The 12232-nt window shown below is 40.2% G+C and overlaps 1 protein-coding gene across 1 annotated transcript; it reads right to left on the bottom strand.

Annotated features, from left to right (window-relative positions):
- Positions 1 to 1117: 1117 nt before the first annotated feature.
- LOC117502438 lies at positions 1118 to 6074 on the bottom strand. The gene is made up of 3 exons (XM_034161494.1): positions 5956 to 6074; positions 2714 to 3382; positions 1118 to 1610 (listed from the first exon to the last, which is right to left on the bottom strand). The coding sequence occupies exons 2-3, from the start codon at positions 3293 to 3295 to the stop codon at positions 1122 to 1124; spliced, it is 1071 nt and encodes a 356-aa protein (XP_034017385.1). The 5' UTR covers positions 3296 to 3382; positions 5956 to 6074; the 3' UTR covers positions 1118 to 1121.
- Between the last annotated feature and the right edge of the window lie 6158 nt (positions 6075 to 12232).

Below are 12232 nucleotides of genomic sequence, written 5' to 3'. Positions count from 1 at the left end.
GACACATCGCGGTGTTGAGGTGAAAGATTCTGCATCGATGCAGTGACACACCATAATTAAGATTTTACATGTCAGTTACATGGAAAATAAAAAATAAAAATGTATAAAAACCCAGTTCTCAGAATAGGGATGAGTAACAATGATCTAATAAAAATATTTCATTGTATTCAAAATTGTTTTGTTGGAAAAAAGGCTACCTCTCATTCACTTATTGTCTTAGACCACTTTTAATAGGCCAATTCTACAGTAACAGAATTACAATGACAGAAGAATCTGGCCATTACAAATTTGCTATGATTGTAATTCCGTTACTGTAGGATGACCCAAAAGTAACAGGCAGAGGAGATATAAAGTGAGTTCTTTCTCTTGTTTACAAAATGATCTGTGGTTGTTATACACAGCCATCAGTAAGAAACACGAGAACCCACAGATTCCCAAGAAGAAACCTATATTTGTGCAAAAAAAAAAGTCCCAAGCTTTACCGAGTGTCAGACTGAAACAAAACCTCCTCCTCTTCCTCATTATCAAGCGGGTACATACCACGAGGCTCTAAAAGCTCAAGGTTTGTCTGGACTGACACCAGTTTTTGCACCTTGTCGGCCGGCACACAACTTTGCGCTTCTATTTTTAAAATCTGCGATCGCAGACGTTCACAGACTCTGGTCGTCGGTGGGATCCACAGTATGGCAGAGGCCACGGTGGACAGAGGCTCAGAGGAGCACAGCCCTGTCCACCAGGTGAAAACAGACACGTGCTGGCACGAGCTCCATATTCCGGCCCCCTTCCATAAACCCTGCTTAGCTGAAAACCTGCCAAAGATAGCTAGGACTTTACCCTCGTCGAGGTTTAAATGTTGCAACAGGCTGGCGATCACACAGTAAGCTCCGTTTATCTGCTCAGCTGATAGGTTCTGCTGTCCAACGTGCTTTGGATCCAGCATGTATGCAGCTACATGAATGGGCTTCACACAAAAGTCCTGAGACCTGTCTAAGGACGCCAGGACTGCTTTGCATTCCACGCTGTCCAGCACAGACGCAGACAGGGCAGAGACAACGTGGCGTCTCAACTGACTGAACATATCAACAACACCCGAGAGCACAATGTCTTCTCTTTTCACGTAATCAATGTAATTCCCAATCAAACAGAGCAGGTTTGGACCGCTGTTTAATCCTGTCCAAAACGCTGCATCGGTGTATTGTAGCCCTCATGGACGCCTCGACATCCAATGAGCATGAAGAAGCCATCTCCTGGAGGGAGTTCTGATCCTCGAGGAGGCAGCTGAACATATTAACCACACCTGTCCAGTCAGCAGCAGCAGCAGGCACTGTGAACGTGGAGGTGTGGGTTTGTATCGCTGTCATCTGCCAGCGTCTGAATATCTCTGCTAATATCTTCTTCTCTCGAACGCACCTCACCACCTGCTCAGCTCTGCTGGAAAGTGCTTTTATAGATGGCTGGGACAGAACATCTTCATGGAGCTGTTTCAGCATGGATGCGGCACAACCGATGGCGGATACATGGGGTAAGGTTTCCTCTATTTGAGCCCAAGCAGCCGTCATTTCTGGCATGTTATCAGTGACAACAGCAAATACCTTTTTTGGCCTGACTTCATTAACCCTCTGGGGTCCGAGGGCATTTTTTGGACAGTTCACTCACCTGGCATAAATGTTTTATTATTGCTGTTAACAGCTCTCCCTCCATGCCACAATCAAGTTTTATGTCTCTTTTTTTCAGGACAACCTGTGCTTCCAGAATATATATGTTAAAAAAATTATTTTCCACACACATTTATTCAAAACACACAGCAAACTATAATAAACAACTGTTTTGACACTTTATAAAGGTCTTGTGAGGTCTTGTGTGAAAGACTGTACAACAAAAAGGTTGAAACAATAAACACAAATGCACATTTTGAACAATATATACAAAATGGTCTATGCGTTTTGTTGTCCATTGATATGGTAAACAGTGCTTTACACAGAGAAAGCAACAGAGTTATCCAGTAACATTCACATGCAAACTAGTGGCACAATCCTGATAGTTACACACTCTTTGTTTGAGCATGTGAGATTGTCATCAGAGGCTCTCCGTCTGCTCCTGCTTTCACAGATCGCTGTGTGTAATGGCACAGGGCGCACTGAGTATGTACTAATACAGGGGTAGGCAACCTGTTCCAGAAAGAGCCATGAGGGTGCAGGTTTTCTTTGCAGCCACTGACTCCACCAGGTGATTTCACTGATTAACTGATTCCATCTGCTCAAAGTGATATTAATCAGTAAAATCACCTGGTGGAGTCAGTGGCTGCAAAGAAAACCTGCACCCTCATGGTTCTTTCTGGAACAGGTTGCCTACCCCTGTACTAATAGTATGTACTCATTGGAGCACCCAGGGGGCTATTCAAATGGGCCAACTAGTAACATATCACTCCTGAAAATGATCTTTGGCATTTCACATGAGGTAAATCTGCCCTACGATTGGATTTTGGAAAACCATGTGACTGTGAACCAATTCCGATTGGACACTCACATTGCGCACGTCATCACACAGCTTCTATGAGGAGTACAAAGATGGCCAATGACTGGCTCAAAAGTCCGCAGAGTTAACTTTTCAGCAAAAAAAAAAGTATGTTTCTATCTCATATCATTAAAAAGATATTTATAATTTAATTAAGCTTGGTCTTAGCCGTTGTATATGACGGCGTCGGCCACAGAGGGTTAATGATCCCTGTCAGTTCATCAGCAATACAAACGCTTCTGCATGTGTGTTTGCCTGCCTGTGTGGTTTTGTAGAACAGTAGCAAAGGAGTTGCAACGACACTAACGAGAGGTCCGCTCTCTCTTATGTTTGACCCGCCACTACAGATGATGGTGACGCAGTCCGCTTTCCGTATAGCCTCTTGAACCTGGATTTGTACTCTGTCATACTCACACTCCAAGAGATGAGAGGAAAGAGCTTCCCTGGTGGGCGGACAGTACGCGGGTCGGAGCACACTGAAAAACCGTTTCCAATAAATGTTCTCGGTGAGAGTGAGTGGTGAAGACATTGCATACACTGCTCTGGCCAGGCACTCGTCAGCAAACGCATGGCTGCCCTGATCCACTGAATCGATGAGGAATTGTCCCCCATGGGTGGCAGATGGTAAGCACGAGGAGGAAGGAATGGGAATGGAAGCAGAGGAGCTACCATCCAGCAGCAGTGACTGGTGCGAAGCAACAGAATACTCTTTGCATTTGTCCAAGTGTACCTGCATCTTTGTGGCGTTCTTTGAGTGTGTCTTTGAACAGTAGTTGCACATGAAAGTCTACCTCCCGTCCCTGATAACTGAAGTGAAATGCTTCCACACGCCAGACTGCAACCGTGGCATCGTCCTCTCAAGGGTAAACTAAAAGAAAAAGAAGTCAAATACCGTATTATTAACATTTATCAAAGTGGTGTTCCAGTGTGACGACACATTTTGGAATAACTACGACCTGATGCATTTAAAAACAGAGGCTGTTTACATGGTATTACAGTTAAGCAAGTTTATATCAAATATACATGAGGTAAGATCGGTTTAGAGCTGCTGAAAACCACATCCACAACAGCTAATTTATAAATCCGATTAAGGTAGTAACACATTATAAATGATCACATTAAAGTCACCCAGACATTTTCCCAGTGTTTTAAAATAATTTATAACCAGCAAAAAACAAAATAATGTATGGTTTGAAATGGTTTAATATACAAAATAGGCACATTCAAGAGAAAATGTGATTGGGACTGTACTGCTGCACATGCGCCGGGAATATCTTCCTCCCAGACTCCATATATAAGAGCACTGGGGTTCTGTTATGGAGTTTTGGGGATGTTCAAAACTGCAGTTGTCATGCTGCAACAGATAGCTCACCTGAAAAGGAAAATGTCTGTATATGGTTTATTATTAAGTTCTTGTAACTTGCAAGGGCGCAATTTAGAACTAGAAATTGGGGTGGACAAAGTTCGAGGCCCACAGGGCCGAAGCCCAAAGGTTTCTAGATAAGCTCAGATGCATTCTGAGCATCCAGAACAGTAATTTTAATGTTTTGAGAATACCGTAAAGTGGGCACCATTTGACTTATGCAATTTGAAACTGTGGATATAAGTACTTTATTATGAGAATAGCCAGCATTGATTTTATTAACATCATGGTGTAAATAAGGTATCACCACATGTGTAGAACTCAAAAATAACAGGAATGACAAGAAGGTTGAGTTTTCATTTAAAAAAAAAACAACTGCAATGTGGTAAAATGTATTCATAAATATGAAAGAACAGGCTCTTAATAATTATTAACTATCACATACTGTATTTTTTTTTCTCAAGATTTGTTTTTGCACAAGTTTGAAAAAACAACGGATCATAACTTTAGGATAAATTACTTATCATGAATTTAATTTTCGAAGTGGCACTAATGACAACACTCAGACTGAACATAATTTCGCTTGCATAGACTGATTTGGAGATCAAGCAATAATTGCAGATGGGCTTTCTGAGGTCCCAGATAGATTTTCTGATTTCCTTTTCTAACTTTCAGAATTTAGTAAATTAGCATATGGTCCATTGATACTTATGTGTAGACACTAGTCCCTAGAGGCAACTATTTTTGGTTTCAAATCTGGGCAAAATGCAGTCCCAGAAAATTCTGAATGTGACAAACAAGAAACAGGTGTTGTAAACAAGTCAATGCTGCTAAAAATACAAACTTGCAGAAACAAAGATACTATTCTGACATGGTTTGCACATAAGACTGACATAGCATGTTTCAAGTACACACATATATGTCAGAAGGTGGGGGGAGACATACCATATTCTGTCCCCCCTGGTTGAAAAGGTGGAGGGGACATGTCCCCCCTATCCCCCACCAAATTGTGCCCATGGTAGCTTGGAACATGCTTTTCCAGCTCAACCAATACTCATTCAGAATAGTCCAAACATCTCGAAAGCCATTGTCCAAACAACATTTTTGAGAGGGGGGTGGACAGTATATTATTCCAACAGTGAATGAGAGTTCCTGCAGACACTGTGAAAAGCAACTGCACACCACACTAGCATCAACTGTGGAGATATCAATGTTTGCTGTTTCCCACACATTAAAAGACAAAGGATCATTGTCTGGTGTAAGTTGTGCATTATCGTGTCTACTACGTGCATGCATAAACACAGATAAAACACCCAAAGAAAATACACACACATCCTGATCATGATATGAATGATGTTGTTGCATTAACTTGTCATTACCACATTAGAAAAGCAAGATCACTACAGATTCTGAGGTTATAACTTTACACATTATTGTAGAGCAGTAACATATTCAATTTTTTGATGAGAGATAATGAGAAAAAAACTGACTTTTATTTGACTTCAAACAGTACTTTAAAATGGATTTGCACTTACATCCTTCTCAAATGTGAGAATTCATTGCCAAATTACTGTAAATTGCACAATTTGAGAAATATGAAAGCATGAATTTTAAACCACAGTTGGTCTCAACTGAATAAAAGTTTGAAAACATTTTCTCATTATCAACAAATTAAATGTTACTGCTCCACACTAACGTGTAACGTTACAACCTCAGAAATTCTTACTGAGCTTTGTTTTACTCCAGTATGGTTATAACATGTTACCACAACTTTTATTCAACTAACTTAGTCAAACAGTAGTTTAGAAAATGTAAGATTTTATTGCTTTTCTGTTTCGAATCACTGTAAATTAAATAATCTGGGGCATATGAAGATGAAAAAGACCATTTTACAGTATTTTTAGTTTTATTTATAAAACGTAACTTTAATTGATGACAGAAAAAGAAAAAAAATCCTACAATAAAACTTTGTGTAACTGGAAAAACATAATTACTTCAAGGGCAGTGACAGCAAACGTCGAGAAATAATTAAAAATATGACCACTTTATTAAGTGTTTATAACATTATGTTGACTCACCTCCACGCGCATGTAAAAGTTCCGTTCAAACACTTTGAATGTTGTTTTCCGGCAGAAGTTGCGACATTAGCGTTAACTAACCTGTTAGCCAACAAAACAAAGTGGACGAAAAAAAAACAAAGCCGGCAAACTGTCCCGGTGACCAGCTTTTTACGAAGCCGTTACTATGAAAACTCCCAATATCAGAGCATGACTTGAGATGACAGAGATGATTTGTTTATTTTCAAAAAGTTTGCGCTTTTGTTGTAACAGCTTCCTGGAAACTAGAGGTGGGCGGATCGATCCTAATATCGATACCAACGCTGGTATTGATATTGAACGATCCTCATGTAAGAAGATCGATACTCAAGCGTTTTTTTCTCTCCAGCACGCACTGACTGCTGCGCACGCAGATTCATCAAAGTCTACTCTCTGTCTGTAAGAGCAGTGCTGCGTTGTGTGACACAACACAGAGCAGCGCACCCTTGTATTGTGGTTTGTCAGCCCTCTACCTCAGGAGATTTTGTTTTAAGTTGTGTTGAGTGATATTTTTTAAACAAAAATGTTGATTGGGATCATAAAGTATTTTGTTGTCATGTACAGTGTTTGGCGAAATGCTATCCTAGGTCATTTGGATCCTTTGGATCTATGAAGCTTAAATATGAAAAAGTATCGGTATCGATATCGGCAATACTGGGCCTGTATTTACTTGGTATCGGATCAATACCAAAATTCCTGGTATCGCCCACCTCTACTGGAAACACACTCAAGTATGGAAGCCTGCATGGGTCAACGTCATAGACATTGATGGGCACAGCCTTCATTGGAATTGGGGACTTAAAATGTATTATTTACTTATCACAAAATTTCTTAAACTCAATAACGCACTAAATCCAATTTCAAAATCTAAACCAGAAATAATGAAAATAAGCCTCAAGTCCAATTGTGTTGCATTGTAAAGTGTGGAATTGAGGGTTTTTTACTTACAGGCTTATAATTTATTTATTTTTTTTATGTCAAGAAACCTTTGCACATACAGATCTAGTTAGTTTTTCAGTAATTTTGTCACAATAAACTGTCCCATAAATAGGATGCAAGAGAAAACAGACTCCAATAATAATGACAATGCCGTCTGATTAACTGGAGTAGAGAAAAACATTTATTCTAGTGATGACTGTTAAAGAGGAAAATGGTTGTTGTGCTTTTTTGGAAGTTACAACCTGTTTAATCTTCAATAATTGCAATAAATGTAGAAAAGAAGAATGCATTGTCCCGAACATCCATTCATGTGAAACCTGTCCGTTTTCAAGTTTGGCCAGGAGCTGTGGCAGGGTTCATCCTGGACAGGGCGTCAGTCTATCGCAGGGCAGAGGTCAACATATTCTTCAAATTTCCAAATTTTTGTCCTTCTTTAACTGTCTCCACAGGAGATCATCTGCCTCCATCTCACCCTGCCATCTGTGTCTAACTCTGTCACACCAACCACCTGCATGTCATCAATCATGACATCCATAAACCTCCTCTTTGTTAATACTTGAATCTTGCTATTTGCACATTATTTAATTTCACTTCATACTGTAATTGCACCTTTATTGTTACTTTACTTTTAATGCTTAATGCTTTTAATGCTTTTTTTTTTTAATGCTTTTTCTTTTTTTTAATACCTATTTTGACTATTATTATAGACATCCGGTGAGAGCAGCAAAGAAGAGAATTTCATTGCACAGGGAAATACGTTTCTTACTGTACATATGACAATAAACCTTTTGAACCTTTTGAACCTCTTTGCCCTCGCTCTTCTGCTCCTGCCTGGTGGCTACATCCTCAGTATCCTTCTCCCTATATATATACCGTGGGTCCCTCCTCTGCATATGTCTAAACCATCTTCATCTCGCTTCTCTGACTGTCTCCAAACAATCCTACCTGTGTGGTCCCTCTGAAATGTTCATCCTAATCCTGTCCATCCTTGTCACTGGGGAATTTTCATTTCTGTGATGGCAGCATTAGTGTAGAAAAGAACAATCAGATTTTACAGCAACATATCGTGCATTGGAAAGTATTCACAGTGCTTCACTTTCTCCACAATTTATTACAGCCTTATTCCAAAATGGATGAAATTAATTTTGTTTTTCCTGAAAATTCTATCCACAACACCCCATAATGACAACATGAAAAAAGCATTTTTAAAAAAATTTTTTTGCACATTTATTAGGAATCGCAGGTACATAAGTATTCACAACCTTTGCTCAATATTTTGTTGATGCACCTTTGACAGCATTTACAGCCTCAAACCTTCTTGAATCTGATGCCACAAGCTTGGCACACCTATCTTTGGGCAGTTTTGCCCATTCCTCTTTGCAGCAACTCTAATGCTCCATCAGGTTGGATGGATCAGTGTACAGCCATTTTCAGATCTCTCCAGGGATGTTCAGTCAGATTCAGGTCTGAACTCTGGATGGGCCACATGAGGACATTCAGAGTTGTTCTGAAGCCACTCCTTTGATATCTAGGCTGTGTACTTAGGGTCATTGTCCTGCTGAAAGATGATGTATCGCCCCAGTCTCCCAGTTCCTGCCACTGAAAAACATCCCCACAGCATGATGCTGCCACCACCATGCATTACTGGAGGGGCAGTGCCTGGTTTCCTCCAAACATGATACCTGGCATTCAAGCCAAAGAGTTCAATCTTTGTATCAGCAGACCAGAAAGTTTTGTTTCTCGTGGTCTGAGAGTCCTTCAGGTGCCTTTTGGCAAATTCCAGACAGGCTGCCATGTGCCTTTTAAGGAGTGGCTTCCATGTGGCCACTCTACCATACAGGCCTGAGTGATGGATTGCTGCAGAGATGCTTGTCCTTCTGGAATGTTCTCCTTCTCCCTCGATGGCTCAGTTTAGACATGTAGCCAGCTCTTGGAAGAGTCCTGATGGATCCAAACTTGCCCCACTGTGCTCATTAGGACCTTCAAAGCAACAGAAATGTTTCTGTACCCTTCTGCAGATTTGTGCCTCAAGACAATCCTGTCTTGGAGGTCTACAGACAGTTCCTTTGACTTCATGCTTGGTTTGTGCTCTGACATGGCTTATATGTGGACAGGTTTGTGTCTTTCCAAATCATGTCCAATCAACTGAATTTACCCCAGGTCGACTCCAATTAAGCTGTAGAAACTTTTCAAGGATGATCAGTGGAAACAGGATGCTCCTGAGCTCAATTTTGAGCTTCATGCCAAAGGCTGTGAATACTTATGTACATGAGATTTCTTAGATTTTTTTTTATTTTTAATCAATATGCAAAAATCTCAACGTTTTTTTATATTGTCATTATGGGGTATTGTGTTTAAAATTTTGAAGAAAAAATGTATTTTATCCATTTTGGCTGTAACATAACAAAATTTGGAAAAAATTGAAGCATGTGAATACTTTCCAGATGTAGTTTATGTTGCACCCAAGGCAACATGCGGAGACATCCATGCATTTTTCATACAATGTAAAACTACAGTCGGCACACATTACAAAAGGTGTGGCTGTAGAAGAACGGGGTAGGGACACTGGACTGACCTGCCTGCAGTCCTGACCTGTCCCCAGTAGAGAATGTGGAGAATTTTGAAACTCAAAATGTAACGACGACTCCATAACTTTGCACACCTTAAGACATTTCTGTAGGAAGAATGGGACAAAATAACACCTTCATAGCTTGGTGTCCTCAATTCCAAAATGTCTTTTAAGTGTTGTGAAAAGGAATGGCAACATTAAAAAGTGGTAAATGCTTTAACGTCCCATTTTTTTTAGAATGGTTTGCAGGACATAAATGCAGGAATGGATTTATATTAACAAATAAAATTAGGTTGACCACACAAAACATGAAATATCTTTGGTTTATAATTTTTTGTTGTAAAATAAAGTAAAAAATACGTGTAACAATCACTGTGGGTTTTTCAGCTTTTTTTTTGGTACAAGGACAGTTGTAACAGCAGTGAGATGTGCAGTACTTAGCAATGACAGATGCATTCAAGGTGGAGGTGGGGTTACATCAAGGATCGACTGTGAGCTCTGTCTTGTCTGCAATGGTGATGGACAGGTTGACTAACGAGAACAGGCAGGAGTCTCCATGGACTATGATATTTGTAGATGACATTGTGATCTGTAGCGAGAGTAGAGAACAGGCTGACTTGACGTGAGAGGTGGCGATATGCTCTGGAGAGAAGGGGAATGAGGGTCCGTCTGTGCAAAAAAGGAATACATGATGTCAATGATTGGGAGCACGGTGGAATAGTGCAGTGGTCAAGGTAGATGAGTTTAAATGCCATTCAATCAGTCTGACTTTATTTGTATAGTACTTTTCTTACAAATAAAATGGAACACAAAATGCTTTTAGAATAAAATAATACAATAAACCCTACCCAACAACTCCCCAGCCAGAAAAAAATAAAATACTAAAACCTATGAATAAGTGATGAATGGAAAGGACAAATTCAAAACCCAGACAAAAAGACTGGCCTTGAGTTTGCTTTTAAAAATATTCATGCTCCACCACCCTCAGGCCTATAGGCAGGCTGTTCCACAGACGTGGACCATAATAATAAAAAGCTGCCGAGCCATGGATGTTACTTTTGACTTTTTTTTTATTATTTTAAAAAGCCATCTTTGGAACATCTGAGTGTTCCTGAGAGATCACAGGCCAAAATCAAATCTGATAAACAGACAGGACAAAGACTTTTAAGAGACTTATAAATCAATAAAAGTATTTTAAATTCAGTTTGAAAGCTGACGAGAAGCCAATGCAGAGACTTTAAAATGGATGTAATGCATTCTCTCCTTCTGGTCCTCATCAATAGATAGGTGGCTGAATTATGTAATAATTGTAAATGGGGTAAATTGTCTGAAATAATGGCTTGTGGTAGAGAGGGGAAGACCATGTAGAAAAAGGTGGTAGGAGTCATTTATGAAAAAGGGTTTTGGCAAGCATGAAAAGGAAACTCTACAAGACAGTAGTGAAACTAACTATGCTGTATGGCGCGTGTTAACAACAACAAAATAAAAAAAACAGGAGGCAGAGCTGACGATGCTACAATTCTCTTTGGGAGTGACAAGGATAGACTGGATTAGGAATGAATATATTAGAGGGGCAGCACATTTGGAGACGAGGTTACAAGGTGAGATCAAGATGGACTGGACATGTTCAGAGGACGGACACGGGGATATATATACGGAGAAGAATGCTGAGGATGGAGCCACCAGCAGGTAAAGAAGAGGGAGACAAAAGAGGAGGTTTATGGATGTGCTGAGGGGGGACATGCAGGTGGTTGGTGTGACAGAGGGAGACGATGATCTGCTGTGGTGCCCCCTAATGGGACCAGACAAAAGAAGAAGAGAAAGATCAGACGGAAGAGTTTGTGCTTTTCTCGCAAGAATTCATGCAAAATATACTGGTGTTGGAAATGAGTGGCCCCTTTGAAAAGACAGAACCAGGACACCAGTCTCCAGTAAAGCCCTGGTCAGACCGAATAAAGAGCCACGTAGTATGTAGTATGAATCTTTTTGTGCGAGTCGAGTTATTCAAGAAATGTAGGAGAATAGTGACTCTTAGAGGCAGATTATTCGGCTAAAGAGGCTCATCTCTGAGCGTGGAGCTAAATTCAAAATTTAGCAAAATAGCATGGGGCGATTTGTGTACGAGGTACGAGGAAAAACGAGGATGTTAGAGGCACGTTAATGGTGAGTTAGAGGCACGTTAGTGGTGAGTACGAGGCTGTTAGAGACTCATTATCCGAGTACCTGGCAACTACTAGGACAGGCTACCTGCAATAGAGCAGGTTCCAATCTGACAAAGCCTTTGTAGCCTTTTTTAACATCTGTTTCCTGCAATTCCTTCAGAAGAACATCATATAAGTGGCTCATTATTCAAATAATCACTGAAATTTCTGACAAATCCATACGTGATTCATTATTCATGGCTTTATTATTTAGTGTGAGCAGGGCTTAATTTTTACACCACCATCATTGAGGAAAGCAGTCTAACAGCATGATAGCACGCGGCTTAGTACTCTGTGGCTAACACTCAGAGGGGAAGAAGGTCTGAAAGTTTGAAGCACACCAATGCCCAGATTGGTTTGGTTTTTGCATTTTAATCTGCCCATGTGTGCATGGGTTTAGTCTGGGTACTCGGGTTTCCACCGACCAACAATAAACAGATCTGCAGTTGGGTCCGGAAGAGAATCTGGTGTTTAAAACAAAACATTTGTACAAATCCATGAGTGGATAATAAAAATTGGAATTCCATGCCCTTTCCTTGGGGAGCTACAA

The sequence above is a fragment of the Thalassophryne amazonica genome, chromosome 20, assembly GCF_902500255.1.
Source record: "Thalassophryne amazonica chromosome 20, fThaAma1.1, whole genome shotgun sequence".
In the NCBI taxonomy this organism is placed as follows: domain Eukaryota; kingdom Metazoa; phylum Chordata; class Actinopteri; order Batrachoidiformes; family Batrachoididae; genus Thalassophryne; species Thalassophryne amazonica.
This window is presented reverse-complemented; position numbering and strand designations above follow the sequence as displayed.